Source organism: Seriola aureovittata, chromosome 10, assembly GCF_021018895.1.
Source record: "Seriola aureovittata isolate HTS-2021-v1 ecotype China chromosome 10, ASM2101889v1, whole genome shotgun sequence".
Classification (NCBI taxonomy): domain Eukaryota; kingdom Metazoa; phylum Chordata; class Actinopteri; order Carangiformes; family Carangidae; genus Seriola; species Seriola aureovittata.
In genome coordinates this window covers 20,439,981-20,458,596 of record NC_079373.1, presented here as the reverse complement: position 1 = coordinate 20,458,596, position 18,616 = coordinate 20,439,981, and the positions used below count along the sequence as shown (strand labels likewise).

At 32.4% G+C, this 18,616-nt stretch overlaps 1 protein-coding gene across 1 annotated transcript in view; it reads left to right on the top strand.

The window, feature by feature from the left end:
• Positions 1 to 18,616, top strand: part of tspan33b (tetraspanin 33b) — a 33,849-nt gene that overhangs the window by 2,957 nt on the left and 12,276 nt on the right. Inside the window, exons 2-6 of the mRNA XM_056387285.1 lie at positions 1,133 to 1,190; positions 1,817 to 1,944; positions 2,102 to 2,176; positions 5,932 to 6,027; positions 6,444 to 6,572. Of these exons, the coding sequence (XP_056243260.1) occupies positions 1,133 to 1,190; positions 1,817 to 1,944; positions 2,102 to 2,176; positions 5,932 to 6,027; positions 6,444 to 6,572 (486 nt within the window). The remainder of the gene's footprint in view (positions 1 to 1,132; positions 1,191 to 1,816; positions 1,945 to 2,101; positions 2,177 to 5,931; positions 6,028 to 6,443; positions 6,573 to 18,616) is intronic.

Below are 18,616 nucleotides of genomic sequence, written 5' to 3'. Positions count from 1 at the left end.
ACCATTACTTACAGTACACACATGGCCGTCTGTGCCTGGATGTTGTCATCTCATTATTCTCAGTATTCTTCCCTTCATCCATGGCACAGTGTGGGCTGCTGACGTCCCTTTTGTGTTCAATATTTTACTCTGTACTTGGAGCTTTTTTTTTTTAGAAAACCAACAGCGCAGGTCTCAGACAGATCAACACCCTCACACAGCTCCTCTCACACACACACATATACACACACACACACACACACACACACACACACACACACACACAGCACCTCTTGCTTCTCTCTTCCTTTCTGTCTCTGCTGCTGTAGGTCATCGCACTGAAAGAAAAAAAGAATTATCTGTAGTCTACAATTGTGAAAATACAAAACACTGCTCAGTAAAGCTTGAGTGGAGAGGCTAATAATCTTGATGCTCTAATCAAGGTCAAGTTGTATTCAACACTGACATTCATAAAGATGAGACTCATGTAAAAACTGAAGGTTTGGTGAGGTTCTCCTTTAACATTGCAGTTCGTCAGAAAAATGAACGCCCTCCAAATTCAGATGATTAAAGCTGAGATCCATATGTTGTTTTTGTTGTTGTTGTTATGTTTTTCCTGCTGACATCCATCTGTTTGTTTATAGCAAACACACAAACTGGCGATGTTGCCATGGCTACGGGGGCTCTGCTTACTCAGCATCTGAGAAAATGCTCATCATTTCAATCTGATCGCACCTGTCCTGGTTGACTGTGCAAATAAAGTCAGTTCAGATGGAACATCCATAACAACAGGTGTTGTTATGGATCCCAGATTCCTACCCAAACTTTTAAAGAATACACCTCGTTTGATGCCAATCCTCAGACCTCAGAGCCAGAAGAGGGTTAGTTTAGGTTAGCATAAAAACAACACAGGGGGAAAAAACCTGTGTTTAAAAAAAGCGAGCTTTAACTTATTGTTGAAACATTTTTATCATGGGGTAAACAAACAGTCTAACTAACAGTCTTGCGCCTTGCTTGGAATTCTCCAAGAAGAATGTGGTCAATCAGATGTGAAGAAACCATTTGAGGAAAAGCAAGTCATCTGCTGTGCTATTTCAGTCAAGTCTTGATGTGGCTAAATCTCTGAAAAAAATTAATTCTCTCTTTTTCCCAGGTTTTCTCCTTGTTGATTGTTGCAATCGGGGTATATGCTAAAGTCCAGAAAGCTACAGGTATATGCATAACACTTTTTTTTTTTTTTTTTACACATTCAGGTACATACAAAGAAACTTTTCCACAGATCTGAAGCTCTACAGAAACTATCTATTATCCTGTGTTACCACTATGGAGGGTGGATTTTTTCCTTATTTTTTCTTTTTTGGTTTGTTTAATCATTACGTGTCCATTCAGCTGCAGCTTTGTGTTCCCAGTGACACCTGGCCTTTTGTATTTGTTCACCTGTTAAGCTACCCCTTCAGGCAATAACATGTCATGTTTAGTAGGTTGGTGAGCTTTAGCTTTATCCTTAGTTCACCTCTGTTATTATTTTCACATTTATTTTGGTAATATACAATAGGCGGACAACAAAAAGGATTAATTTGGGCTCATCCCACTGATAAGGCCTCTACATCCTGTATAATCCACAACATATCATTGATATTTTAAGGGAATGAAAGCAGCCAGTGTAGGAGGGGAGGATACAAAAACAGGAAAACAATGTAAGGGAAGAAATGAATTTAAATAAAGGTTAGAAATGAGAGTAGAAATAAAAATAAATGCAGGGAGGAAAGGAAGTAAAGGCAGGAATACATGACGACGGACATTTAATCAGGCTGTTATGTTCCTGTCTTTCTGCCAGACACAGTGCGGGACACGTTCCTGATCGACCCAGCTGTCATCCTAATTGTGGTGGGGGTGGTCATGTTCTTCATTACTTTCTGTGGCTGCATCGGAGCCCTCCGAGAGAACATTCGCCTCCTCAAGACAGTAATAGAAATAATAGGCACATTACTAACACTGGTGCTGTGTTTTGGTAGCTGAAGTTACATTTAATCCCTAGCCAAGTCTTACATTTCATGTATAACAACAAATCTGATCATCAGTTACGATTCTGTGTTTTTTTATGTATCTTTTCTGTCTGTAGTTCTCCTTCAGCCTGACACTGGTCTTCCTGACCCAGCTGGCCATAGCAATTCTGGGCTTCTTCTACTCCGATCAGGTATCTGCCTCTTCACTGACAATTCTGTGCACTAGCTTAGATATTTTATAATATAAAGTCACTATAAGGTCACATTTTGTCTCAGTTCTCTTCCACAAGAGTCACCATCGACCTCTAATGCACGGGCTCCATTGATTTTGCGTATTCTTTCCCTGCTTTTGGACAGTCTGTACATTTTAAACTACAGTGTATAATACTTCATGAGGCATGGCATCTGAACCCACAGATGGGCTCATTGAGCACACAGGGGGAATGTCTTGTCAATGTGTGAGCCACACTGCATACACAGAAAAAAAACAAAAAAAAAAAAAACACATGAACACCAGTACTACAGCAAAAAAAAAAAAAAAAAAAAGTGTCTGTGCTGTTGTCTATACTCCCTGCTGTTAAGTGGCAGCAGAACAAGAGAAGTGCAGACACAGGTGAATAGACAGGTATGAAGTTAAAAGGTTTTCATTGCAGTGCATGGAGGAAAGATAGATTGCAGGTTAGGTGGAAGCTTGACCTGGGAGCTGCGAGCCAGAGAGTAAGGCTGGAGCAGTTAGGGGCTGTGGGAGCAGGTCCAGAATGAGATCCAAGGGGACTGAGTTGAGCAGGGATCCAGGGAGGAGCAGCAGGGCGGAGGCAGAACAGAAGGCATGACCAGATGAGGTGGGGGAGACAGATCAGGCATGACCGTGAGAGGAATGGAGAAAAGGATGGATCCTCAGAGGACAAAAGCCAAGAACTAGATGTAAAAAAAATAGCAAGTGGTAAATTATGGGCTGAAGTATATCAAACGATAACTGGCCACAGACTCTACAGATCTAGCAGGGTGGTGGCGGCAGAGCTGGGTATTTGTAGAAGTCTTGATTACATGATAGGATGCAGCTGGTGGGGCTCTGCTCTGACTCTAGCACACCTGTCTCCACTCACACAATCACACACACACATACACACACACACACACACACACACACACACACACACACACACACACACACACACACACACACACACACACACACACGCATGCACACACACACACACACACACACACAGAAAAGAGAGGGGGAGAACCACTTCTCTCTCAACAGGTTAGGGAACCACTGAAGTGGAAGGCGTGGCAGACAATGTCCCAGGAGCAGATGTAACACCCCCAAATGTATGTCTCAGGTTTATTTTGTTGACTACCAGAAATGAGAGGAAACCATCCTAATTCTTTCAAGGATGTGCTGACATAAAGTAACTTGACTCTAAAATACTTCATTCTAGTTCTTCACAACTTGGGTCATTCCTATTTGTAATAACAGTGTACTTAAAGACCCAGCAAGAAACACAAAGTGTCAGATTATCGGACTGTTTTTTTTAACAATCCTCCAGGTTAGCCGGACGTCGTTGGTGGAGAAAATGAGGGCAAATGATATAATTATTACCCAGACTGTCCATTGTTAACATCTGGTAGAGTTTACACACCAATCTCCTGGTTCAACTTTCTATGACCTACTGTAATTGCACATTGTTTTCTTCTGATATTAGGGATTTTTAAACTTTTGGGTGTCCACATTTTTGGGTTTACCTCCAAAGAAAAACAGTTTATATGAGGATTTTGAAAGTACTGAATTAATTTGGTAGGTATTACGACCATAGTTGGACAAATCTATGATAATAACACTCAAGTAGCGAGAAGCCAGTGGTGACTCAACGTTTTCTTTTCTATTTAATACAAAGCAGTGACCTTCAGGTTGCATGTATTTTACTCTGTCTCTGTCTCAGAGTAACTCCAAGCAGTTTTTCCCCTGTTTACAGCTGTACAGTTACAGAATAATACCATAGCTGAAAAATAAACCAATAAATAAAATTGAAATTTGTGGAGAGACACCAACTGAAATGATACTGAGAAATACTGCGAAAGAAACCAAAAAGGTAAATATTTAGAAAGACTTTTGTTGGTCTTTAGTGAAAAAATTTGCAGCTAATTTGTAAACTATAGAGATAAGTATACATGCTTATCATTTAAATGCATTCCAAATGCCTGAAGAAGTACAGTTATACAGAATGTAAGTTCAGAGAGAAAGCACAAAGAATAAATATTAATATGAAGCACTTTTTTTTACCCATTTCAAAACTATTAATCATTTTGTACGCACTTGTGGGGGTTCTGATCCCTATGTTAGGATACCACTGATTAGAAGTGGCTGGGTCTGAAGGAGAACAGATATATACAGCATAAATGTATACTGGTATATATCTGTATGCCTCTGTATCTGTTTGAGCCCCTGGTGACTGTTTTAGAGGCTGAGGGGGATGGTAAGGATCCTCCCTCTAGCATCCACTTATCTCCTACAGTAACATCCCTTTAGGGTTCCATCGAGAATAAAAACACAGCAGCCAATGGTGGCAACATTCCCTGACATTGGTGTCTTGTGGCGAGGTGTCTGGTGCCTGATGATACCTCTCTTCTCCCTTGTGTTCTCTGTCAGCGCTCGGACTGCCTGCTGCTAAACAGAGCAGTTTAACAACCCTCCCAGCATCCTTCCTCGCTAAATGATTCAAATGCTTCGGCACTTCAAAGTGGAACCAAATGTTCCATTTCAACAGATCCCTTGAAGGAGACTTTGCTGCTAATGACATGGGGAGGTGTGATGGGGGGGCTCTGAGGCCCAAGAGCGTACTGTACCACAGAAACACAGAAACAGAGGGAGGGACGGGCGAGGGCAGGGGGAACGCTATAAAAATCCAAACAAAATTTAGTAAAACTACTTCAGGATAAAAAATTTGGGCTCTTTTGATACAGCTCATAGTATCTATCAACATAACCTGTTCTTACACGGGCTGTAATACGAACAATTCAGAAAGCCTTCAGCAAACTGCTAACAGAAGTTCATTTCAAGCTTAATAAAATTTTAAAGTACAGCAGCTTATTAGCATACAGTGCTCCTATTAGCATATATTACATCTGAACTCAGTCTGTATAACCATGGCCCTCCCTGTTTTCAGAATTTTTTAAGGATTGAGATTTGCATTAAATACTTTATAATAATTTCTATTTATATGTGAGAATAGAGAATCTAAATATTAACAAAGCAAGGCCTCATAATACTCTGAAAAGGAATATAATACAATGAACAATGAACGCTAACAGAATTAAGTAGCACATTGTTTTAATGTCTGAATCAACCATTTAGTCTGAAATACTCATTACAAATTATTCAATCAAATCAATGTATTTCATTTATATTTCATCTGGCTTTTGTTTATTCAGCTCGAGTGGAGTTGATGAAAATTACCACATTATAATAACAAATGGGAAATTTCAAGCAATTATATAACACAGCAAAAATACTGGAAAACCTGCGCATGTGCTCTGGGGTTGGTGGTTTAATCATTCGTTATTCTTCAGTCCTGCAGTCATCATATCACAGCAGGAGTTCCTGCTCCTCTGCTGTCTTGTTGAGATACATCATGCGTGACGCTTTATATGAGCAACAACATCTATTATTATTTATACTCATTTTAATATGGACAGATAACATGAGAATAGAATATTCAATTTGCACTTTGCAATTCTCCATAGATGCAGCCCAAGTAATTAACTGAGCCACAAAACCTGAGAGGTTTCACCATGTCACTGAGCATCTTAGCAGCCTGGTTATAAATTTCACCTCTGGCCATTTAAATGAAGTTATTAAAACTTGGCACTTTTAATTTCTTTAGAAAAGTTGATATTAAATGTTTTATTCACTGAATTAACATTGCCATGTTCTTTGTCCTAGAGTCGGGATGCTTTGGGAAAGTTTGTGAAGAAAGCTATCGTGCACTATAGGGATGACCTGGATCTCCAGAACCTGATGGATTATATCCAGAAAGAGGTGCTCTGGCCAATTTCACTTAGCTAGAGTGGATGTGCTTGTGTCTGTTGGTATCCGAATCACAAAAGTCTTCAAATTGATCACAGCTAGTGGTTTATTGAATATGTCTGGGGACTAAACCAAGAAACCACAGCTAGTGACTACAGAGCTGTTATGTCTTATGTTTGTTATTCTGGCCTTTGTGAGGGTTTTCCACATGAGAGGCTACATGTAAACATACAGTTCCTGCACTCTGCAAGAGTCTTCATGTGATATTCCTCTTCCATCTGCACACATTGGCAAACTTGCAAGCCTGGGTTTTCCCATGGGAGAAGCCCAGACTGGCAGGATGTACAACGCAATGCAAGACCATGTTTCTAAATATATACCTGTGCTGTGCTCTCCTCTCTCTCTCTCTTTATCTTCCCATCACTCAGTTCAAGTGTTGTGGGTGGAACAACTACACAGACTGGTCTTGGAACTTGTACTTTAATTGTACGCATACGAACCCCAGCTCCGAGCGCTGTTCTGTACCTTACTCCTGCTGCACTCCTGTTCCCGGAGAGGTGCGTTCTTTTTTGTAAAAATGCATAACACAACAAACTACTACAACTGCTTCATGTGAAAACTACTAACTGTAAAGCAACTTAAACTTCAAAGAAGGCTCTATCAGGTTGAATGCCAGTTAGCTGCCTTTCTTAGCTATAAAAAGAGGTTTGAGTGTGATGTGAAGCAGAACATTCAAAGTGCTCTGTGCAAAAATCTGTAGATGTATCAGTCAGCAAGGACACAAAGTGTCATTGATGTAAAATATCTGAAATCAGGCCCAGCCAATGCTATCCAGCTACAAAACTGTGATGTCAGTAATTTCATCACAGTTCAAGATCCAGAACTTAAGTCTAAAACTTGAGTTTAACCTGCATCACCTACAGGCAATGTATGTTACCAAATTTCTGAATAACATGGGTGACATGCTTCACTCATGCAATGAAAGAGGACTGCAAATCTACACTGATCAGCCACAATGTTAAACAGGTGAAGTGAATAACATTGATTATCTTGTTACAATGTTACCTGTCAAGGGGTGGGATATATTAGGCAGCAGTGAACAGAGAGTTCTTGAAGTTGATGTGTTGGAAGCAGGAAAAATGGGCAAGCATATGGATCTAAGCGACTTTGACATGGGCCAAACTGTGATGTGAGTTATGTTTTTGTTTACATCACATGGACGCTGAGTGCGTGCGTCATTTACGTGAGGAGAGATGGCAGCTGGAAGACGCAAAGCCAGCGGAGGCAGTGTGATGCTCGGGGTCATTTTCCGCTGGGAGACCTTGGATCTTTGCATTAATGTGGATGCCAATGGTATCCCCCAATGGCAATGGCCTATTTCAGCAGGATAATGTGCCCTGCCACAATGCAAAAATTGTTCACCAATGGTTTGAGGTTTTAATGTTGTGGCTGATCGATGTGGATATCCTGATGTGCATCATTTACAAGAAAGGAAAGTAATATCTTCTGAGTAGATACTGCACCTGCAAATTTAACAGAGTGTTAGCCTAATCCCAGACCGCTGAACTGCTGCCCAGTTTTCACATTTGTTCTGCAATTCAAATAAGTCTAGTGTTGTGCCCGTTGATCAGCGCTTAACATGCAGTCTTGAGACTGGTGACATCATCTTCCTACATAGCTGGCAAGCTACCTAGCTACTTGAATAATATTAAAAATAGTAACAGAAAATAACTTTGGATGAGATCAACACAAGCGAGTGTAAGTCAGCTGTATAGCTAGCTATGCTAGCATTTGATTGACTAAAAGGGCGGGGACTATCTGAAGGCTCATGTTATGAGAATATCACAGTGGTACCTAGTGTCACCAGGAAAATGTCAACTGATGCTATTTAACCATGTTTTGTTATGAATGCCTTACTTTACCATGAAATTTTTTGATATTTCTATGCCTTGCTGTTGTTAGACATATGACGTTTTTTTAAATAATATTTAGCATTAATATAGTATATCATTTTTTGATGTTTTTATCCCTTTCTATACTATGACGTTTTATGCCTTTCTATGACATTACTTTTTCTGCGATTTTTATGCCTTAGTATACTATGACATTTTTTGACGTTTTTTTGCCTTACGTAAATTACTATGTCAGTTTTGGACGTTTTCATAACTATGATGTTGAATGCCTTATGACGTTTTTTTGATATTTCTATGTCTTACTGTTGTATGACATTTTATGTTTTTATACCTTACTATACTATGACGTTTTTTGTTACTTTTATGCCTCAAAATAGGATGACGTTTCTTGACGTTTTCATGCCTTACTTTACTATGACATTTAATACCTTACTATGACATGACGTCTTTTGCCATTTTCATGCCTTAGTATACTATGATGTTTTTCAACGTTTTTATGCCTTACTATACTATGACATTTTTTGATATTTTCATGCCTCACAATACGATGACGTTTTTGATATTTTTAGACCTATGACGTTGAATGCCATACTAAACCATGACATTTTTTGATATTTTTATGCCTAAATTTACGATGACGTTTTATGCTTTAGTATTTACTTTTTTGTTTTTAGTCCTTTTTATGACTTAAAATAGTATGACATTCTTTGAAATTTTCATGCCTTACTATACTATGACATTTTATGCCTTAGTATACTATGACTTTTTTGCGTTTTTTGTGCCTTACTATGACATTAAATTTTTTTTGTTATTTTTATGCCTTAGTATACTATGATGTTTTTTTGATATTTTGATGCCTCAAAATAGGATGACATTTTTTGATGTTTTCATGCCTTACTATACTATGACATTTTATGCTCTGCTATACTATGATGTTTTTAGTCCTTTTTATGCCTTAAAATAGTATGACATTTTTTGACGATTTCATGGCCTACAGTGTTATGACGTTTTTTTAATATTTTTATGCCTTAGTATAATAGGACATTTTTTTATGTTTTGTGCCTTACTGTAATGTTATGTTTTCAGTTCTTTTTATGTCTTAATATAATATGAAGTTTTTTTAAATTTTCATGCCTTAATTTACTATGACATCCTTTTTATGTTTTATGCCCTACTATACTATGACGTTTTTAGTCCTTTTTATGCCTTAAAATAGTTTGACATTTTTTGACTTTTTATGCCTTACTGTAGTTTGACATTTTATGCCTTACTATGACATGACGTCTTTTGCTATTTTTAGGCCTTACTATACTATGATGTTTTTTTTATATTTTTATGCTTTAAAATAGTATGACATCTTTTGCCATTTTTATGCCTTAGTATACTATGATGTTTCATGCCTTACAATACTATGCCATTTTTTTGATGTTTTTATGCATTAAAATAGTATGACATTTTGTGATGTTTTTATGCCTTACTATACTATGAAGTTTTTTGACATTTTCATGCCTTACTATACTATGATGTTTTATGCCTCGTTATACTATGATGTTTTATGCCTTATAATGACATGACATCTTTTGCCATTTTTATGCCTTAGTATACTATGATGTTTCATGCCTTACAATACTATGGCATTTTTTGATGTTTTTATGCTTTAAAATAGTATGACATTTTGTGATGTTTTAATGCCTTACAATACTATGACGTTTTTCAACATTTTTATGCCTTAATATAATATGAAGTTTTTTTAAATTTTCATGCCTTACTATACTATGACATTTTATGCCTTACTATACTATGATGTTTTTTCATATTTACATGCTTTAAAATAGTGTGAAATTTTTTCATGTTTTTATGCCTTAGTATACTATGATGTTTTATGCCTTATAATGACATGAAATCTATTGCCATTTTTATGCCTTAGTATACTATGATGTTTCATGCCTTACAATACTATGGCATTTTTTGATGTTTTTATGCCTTAAAGTAGTATGACATTTTGTGATGTTTTTATGTCTTACTATACTATGATGATTTTTTAATAAATTTCACGCATTAACATCGCATGACGTTTTTTCAATGTTTTCATGCCTTACTATACTATGACATTTTTTTATATTTTTATGCTTTAAGATAGTATGAAATTTTTTCACGTTTTTATGCCTTAGTATACTATGACGTTTTATGCCTTACTATACTATGACGTTTTTTTATATTTTTATGCTTTAAAATAGTATGAAATTTTTTGCCATTTTTATGCCTTAGTATACTATGATGTTTCATGCCTTACAATACTATGGCATTTTTTGATGTTTTTATGCCTTAAAATAGTATGACATTTTGTAATGTTTTTATGCCTTAGTATACTATGATGTTTTATGCCTTATAATGATATGACATCTTTTGCCATTTTTATGCCTTAGTATACTATGATGTTTCATGCCTTACAATACTATGGCATTTTTTGATGTTTTTATGCTTTAAAATAGTATGACATTTTTTCATGTTTTTATGCCTTACTATACTATGACGTTTTTCAACATTTTTATGCCTTAATATAATATGAAGTTTTTTGAAGTTTTCATGCCTTACTATACTATGACGTTTTATGCCATACTATACTATGAAGTTTTTTTATATTTTCATGCCTTAAAATAACGTGACATTTTTTGATGTTTTTATGCCTTAGTATACTATGACGTTTTATGCCTTATTATGACATGACTTCTTTTGCCATTTTTATGCCTTAGTATACTATGACGTTTTATGCCTTACTATACTATGACGTTTTTTTCATATTTTTATACTTTAAAATAGTATGAAATTTTTTCATGTTTTTATGCCTTAGTATACTATGATGTTTTATGTCTTATAATGACATGACATCTTTTGCCATTTTTATGCCTTAGTATACTATGACGTTTCATGCCTTACAATACTATGATGTTTTTGTATATTTTCATGCCTTAAAATCACGTGACATTTTTTCATGTTTTTATGCCTTAGTATACTATGATGTTTTATGCCTTATTATGACATGACATCTTTTGCCATTTTTATGCCTTAGTATACTATGATGTTTCATGCCTTACAATACTATGACATTTTTTGATGTTTTTATGCTTTAAAATAGTATGACATTTTGTGATGTTTTTATGCCTTACTATACTATGACGTTTTTCAACATTTTTATGCCTTAATATAATATGAAGTTTTTTGAAATTTTCATGCCTTACTAGACTATGACGTTTTATGCCATACTATACTATGACGTTTTGTCATATTTTCATTCTTTAAAATAGTGTGAAATTTTTTCATGTTTTTATGCCTTAGTATACGATGATGTTTTATGCCTTAAAATCGCGTGACATTTTTTCATGTTTTTATGCCTTAGTATACTATGACGTTTTATGCCTTATTATGACATGACGTTTTTTTATATTTTTATGCTTTAAAATAGTATGACATTTTATGCCTTACTATACTATGACGTTTTTTTATATTTTTATGCTTTAAAATAGTATGACATTTTTTCATGTTTTTATGCCTTAGTATACTATGATGTTTCATGCCTTACAATACTATGGCATTTTTTGATGTTTTTATGCCTTAAAATAGTATGACATTTTGTAATGTTTTTAAGCCTTACTATACTATGATGTTTTTTTAATAAATTTCACGCATTAACATCGCATGACATTTTTCAACGTTTTTATGCCTTACTATACTATGACGTTTTTTTTATATTTTTATGCTTTAAAATAGTGTGAAATTTTTTCATGTTTTTATGCCTTAAAATAGTATGACATTTTGTAATGTTTTTAAGCCTTACTATACTATGATGTTTTTTTAATAAATTTCACGCATTAACATCGCATGACATTTTTCAACGTTTTTATGCCTTACTATACTATGACGTTTTTTTAATATTTTTATGCTTTAAAATAGTGTGAAATTCTTTCATGTTTTTATGCCTTAGTATACTATGACGTTTTTTGCCTTATAATGACATGACGTCTTTTGCCATTTTCATGCCTTAGTATACTATGACGTTTTATGCCTTACTATACTATGACGTTTTTTTCATATTTTTATGCTTTAAAATAGTATGAAATTTTTTCATGTTTTTATGCCTTAGTATACTATGACATTTTATGCCTTACAATACTATGATGTTTTTGTATATTTTCATGCTTTAAAATCACGTGACATTTTTTCATGTTTTTATGCCTTAGTATACTATGACGTTTTATGCCTTATTATGACATGACGTCTTTTGCCATTTTTATGCCTTAGTATACTATGACGTTTTATGCCTTACTATACTATGACGTTTTTTCATATTTTTATGCTTTAAAATAGTGTGAAATTGTTTCATGTTTTTATGCCTTAGTATACTATGATGTTTTATGCCTTATAATGACATGACATCTTTTGCCATTTTTATGCCTTAGTATACTATGACGTTTTATGCCTTACTATACTATGACGTTTTTTTCATATTTTTATACTTTAAAATAGTATGAAATTTTTTCATGTTTTTATGCCTTAGTATACTATGACATTTTATGCCTTACAATACTATGATGTTTTTGTATATTTTCATGCTTTAAAATCACGTGACATTTTTTCATGTTTTTATGCCTTAGTATACTATGACGTTTTATGCCTTATTATGACATGACGTCTTTTGCCATTTTTATGCCTTAGTATACTATGACATTTTATGCCTTACAATACTATGATGTTTTTGTATATTTTCATGCTTTAAAATCACGTGACATTTTTTCATGTTTTTATGCCTTAGTATACTATGACGTTTTATGCCTTATTATGACATGACGTCTTTTGCCATTTTTATGCCTTAGTATACTATGACGTTTTATGCCTTACTATACTATGACGTTTTTCAACATTTTTATGCCTTAATATAATATGAAGTTTTTTGAAATTTTCATGCCTTACTAGACTATGACGTTTTATGCCATACTATACTATGACGTTTTGTCATATTTTCATTCTTTAAAATAGTGTGAAATTTTTTCATGTTTTTATGCCTTAGTATACGATGATGTTTTATGCCTTAAAATCGCGTGACATTTTTTCATGTTTTTATGCCTTAGTATACTATGACGTTTTATGCCTTATTATGACATGACGTTTTTTTATATTTTTATGCTTTAAAATAGTATGACATTTTATGCCTTACTATACTATGACGTTTTTTTATATTTTTATGCTTTAAAATAGTATGACATTTTTTCATGTTTTTATGCCTTAGTATACTATGATGTTTCATGCCTTACAATACTATGGCATTTTTTGATGTTTTTATGCCTTAAAATAGTATGACATTTTGTAATGTTTTTAAGCCTTACTATACTATGATGTTTTTTTAATAAATTTCACGCATTAACATCGCATGACATTTTTCAACGTTTTTATGCCTTACTATACGATGACGTTTTTTTTATATTTTTATGCTTTAAAATAGTGTGAAATTTTTTCATGTTTTTATGCCTTAAAATAGTATGACATTTTGTAATGTTTTTAAGCCTTACTATACTATGATGTTTTTTTAATAAATTTCACGCATTAACATCGCATGACATTTTTCAACGTTTTTATGCCTTATTATACTATGACGTTTTTTTATATTTTTATGCTTTAAAATAGTGTGAAATTCTTTCATGTTTTTATGCCTTAGTATACTATGACGTTTTTTGCCTTATAATGACATGACGTCTTTTGCCATTTTCATGCCTTAGTATACTATGACGTTTTATGCCTTACTATACTATGACGTTTTTTTCATATTTTTATGCTTTAAAATAGTATGAAATTTTTTCATGTTTTTATGCCTTAGTATACTATGACATTTTATGCCTTACAATACTATGATGTTTTTGTATATTTTCATGCTTTAAAATCACGTGACATTTTTTCATGTTTTTATGCCTTAGTATACTATGACGTTTTATGCCTTATTATGACATGACGTCTTTTGCCATTTTTATGCCTTAGTATACTATGACGTTTTATGCCTTACTATACTATGACGTTTTTTCATATTTTTATGCTTTAAAATAGTGTGAAATTGTTTCATGTTTTTATGCCTTAGTATACTATGATGTTTTATGCCTTATAATGACATGACATCTTTTGCCATTTTTATGCCTTAGTATACTATGACGTTTTATGCCTTACTATACTATGACGTTTTTCAACATTTTTATGCCTTAATATAATATGAAGTTTTTTGACATTTTCATGCCTTACTATAGTATGACCTTTTATGCCTCGTTATACTATGACGTTTTTTAATATTTTTTTACTTCAAAATAGTATGTCATTTTTTGATGTTTTTATGCCTTAGTATACTATGACGTTCTGGGCCTTATAATGACATGACATATTTTGCCATTTCTATGCCTTAGTATACTATGACGTTTCATGCCTTACTATACTATGATGTTTTTGTATATTTTCATGCCTTAAAATCACGTGACATTTTTTCATGTTTTTATGCCTTAGTATACTATGACATTTTATGCCTTATTATGACATGACGTCTTTTGCCATTTTTATGCCTTATTATGACATGACGTCTTTTGCCATTTTTATGCCTTAGTATACTATGACGTTTTATGCCTTACTATACTATGATGTTATTTTCATATTTTTATGCTTTAAAATAGTGTGAAATTTTTTCATGTTTTTATGGCTTAGTATACTATGATGTTTATGCCTTATAATGACATGACATCTTTTGTCATTTTTATGCCGTTGTATACTATGATGTTTCATGCCTTACAATACTATGACATTTTGTGATGTTTTTATGCCTTACTATACTATGACGTTTTTCAACATTTTTATGCCTTAATATAATATGAGGTTTTTTGAAATTTTCATGCCTTACTATACTATGACGTTTTATGCCATACTATACTATGACGTTTTGTCATATTTTCATTCTTTAAAATAGTGTGAAATTTTTTCATGTTTTTATGCCTTAGTATACTATGACGTTTTATGCCTTATAATGACATGACATCTTTTGCCATTTTTATGCCTTAGTATACTATGACGTTTTATGCCTTACTATACTATGACGTTTTTCAACATTTTTATGCCTTAATATAATATGAAGTTTTTTGACATTTTCATGCCTTACTATAGTATGACCTTTTATGCCTCGTTATACTATGACGTTTTTTAATATTTTTTTACTTCAAAATAGTATGTCATTTTTTGATGTTTTTATGCCTTAGTATACTATGACGTTTTTTGCCTTATAATGACATGACATATTTTGCCATTTCTATGCCTTAGTATACTATGACGTTTCATGCCTTACTATACTATGATGTTTTTGTATATTTTCATGCCTTAAAATAACGTGACATTTTTTCATGTTTTTATGCCTTAGTATACTATGACGTTTTATGCCTTATTATGACATGACTTCTTTTGCCATTTTTATGCCTTAGTATACTATGACGTTTTATGCCTTACTATAGTATGAAGTTTTTTTCATATTTTTATACGTTAAAATAGTATGAAATTTTTTCATGTTTTTATGCCTTAGTATACTATGACGTTTTATGCCTTACTATACTATAAGGTTTTTTTTATATTTTTATGCTTTAAAATAGTATGACATTTTTTCACATTTTTATGCCTTAGTATACTATGATGTTTTTATGCCTTATTATACTATGACGTCTTTTTCCATTTTCATGCCTTAGTATACTATGACATTTTATGCCTTACTATACTATGACGTTTTTTTCATATTTTTATGCTTTGAAATAGTGTGAAATTTTTTCATGTTTTTATGCTTAGTATACTATGACGTTTCATGCCTTACTATACTATGATGTTTTTGTATATTTTCATGCCTTAAAATAACGTGACATTTTTTCATGTTTTTATGCCTTAGTATACTATGACATTTTATGCCTTATTATGACATGACGTCTTTTGCCATTTTTATGCCTTAGTATACTATGACGTTTTATGCCTTACTATACTATGATGTTATTTTCATATTTTTATGCTTTAAAATAGTGTGAAATTTTTTCATGTTTTTATGGCTTAGTATACTATGATGTTTATGCCTTATAATGACATGACATCTTTTGTCATTTTTATGCCGTTGTATACTATGATGTTTCATGCCTTACAATACTATGACATTTTGTGATGTTTTTATGCCTTACTATACTATGACGTTTTTCAACATTTTTATGCCTTAATATAATATGAGGTTTTTTGAAATTTTCATGCCTTACTATACTATGACGTTTTATGCCATACTATACTATGACGTTTTGTCATATTTTCATTCTTTAAAATAGTGTGAAATTTTTTCATGTTTTTATGCCTTAGTATACTATGACGTTTTATGCCTTATTATGACATGACGTTTTTTTATATTTTTATGCTTTAAAATAGTATGACATTTTATGCCTTACTATACTATGACGTTTTTTTATATTTTTATGCTTTAAAATAGTATGACATTTTTTCATGTTTTTATGCCTTAGTATACTATGATGTTTCATGCCTTACAATAATATGGCATTTTTTGATGTTTTTATGCCTTAAAATAGTATGACATTTTGTAATGTTTTTAAGCCTTACTATACTATGATGTTTTTTTAATAAATTTCACGCATTAACATCGCATGACATTTTTCAACGTTTTTATGCCTTACTATACTATGACGTTTTTTTAATATTTTTATGCTTTAAAATAGTGTGAAATTTTTTGATGTTTTTATGCCTTAAAATAGTATGACATTTTGTAATGTTTTTAAGCCTTACTATACTATGATGTTTTTTTAATAAATTTCACGCATTAACATCGCATGACATTTTTCAACGTTTTTATGCCTTAGTATACTATGACGTTTTATGCCTTATAATGACATGACGTCTTTTGCCATTTTCATGCCTTAGTATACTATGACGTTTTATGCCTTACTATACTATGACGTTTTTTTCATATTTTTATACTTTAAAATAGTATGAAATTTTTTCATGTTTTTATGCCTTAGTATACTATGACATTTTATGCCTTACAATACTATGATGTTTTTGTATATTTTCATGCTTTAAAATCACGTGACATTTTTTCATGTTTTTATGCCTTAGTATACTATGATGTTTTATGCCTTATAATGACATGACATCTTTTGCCATTTGTATGCCTTAGTATACTATGACGTTTTATGCCTTACTATACTATGACGTTTTTCAACATTTTTATGCCTTAATATAATATGAAGTTTTTTGACATTTTCATGCCTTACTATAGTATGACCTTTTATGCCTCGTTATACTATGACGTTTTTTAATATTTTTTTACTTCAAAATAGTATGTAATTTTTTCATGTTTTTATGCCTTAGTATACTATGACGTTTTATGCCTTACTATACTATAAGGTTTTTTTTATATTTTTATGCTTTAAAATAGTATGACATTTTTTCACATTTTTATGCCTTAGTATACTATGACGTTTTATGCCTTATTATACTATGACGTCTTTTTCCATTTTCATGCCTTAGTATACTATGACATTTTATGCCTTACTATACTATGACGTTTTTTTCATATTTTTATGCTTTAAAATAGTGTGAAATTTTTTCATGTTTTTATGGCTTAGTATACTATGATGTTTTATGCCTTATAATGACATGACATCTTTTGTCATTTTTATGCCGTTGTATACTATGATGTTTCATGCCTTACAATACTATGGCATTTTTTGATGTTTTTATGCTTTAAAATAGTATGACATTTTGTGATGTTTTTATGCCTTACTATACTATGACGTTTTTCAAAATTTTTATGCCTTAATATAATATGAAGTTTTTTGAAATTTTCATGCTTTACTATACTATGACGTTTTATGCCATGCTCTACTATGACGTTTTGTCATATTTTCATTCTTTAAAATAGTGTGAAATTTTTTCATATTTTTATGACTTAGTATACTATGACGTTTTATGCCTTATTATGACATAACATCTTTTGCCATTTTTATGCCTTAGTATACTATGATGTTTTATGCCTTACAATACTATGATGTTTTTTTAAATTTTCATGCCTTAAAATAATGTGACATTTTTTGACATTTTCATGCCTTACTATACTATGACGTTTTATGCCTCATTATACTATGACGTTTTTTAATATTTTTTTACTTCAAAATAGTATGACATTTTTTGATGTTTTTATGCCTTAGTATACTATGACGTTCTGGGCCTTATAATGACATGACATATTTTGCCATTTCTATGCCTTAATATACTATGACGTTTCATGCCTTACAATACTATGATGTTTTTGTATGTTTTCATGCCTTAAAATCACGTGACATTTTTTCATGTTTTTATGCCTTAGTATACTGTGACGTTTTATGCCTTATTATGACATGACGTTTTTTTATATTTTTATGCTTTAAAATAGTATGACATTTTTTCACGTTTTTATGCCTTAGTATACTATGACGTTTTATGCCTTATAATGACATGACGTCTTTTTCCATTTTCATGCCTTAGTATACTATGACATTTTATGCCTTACTATACTATGACGTTTTTTTATATTTTTATGCTTTAAAATAGTATGACATTTTTTCATGTTTTTATGCCTTAGTATACTATGATGTTTC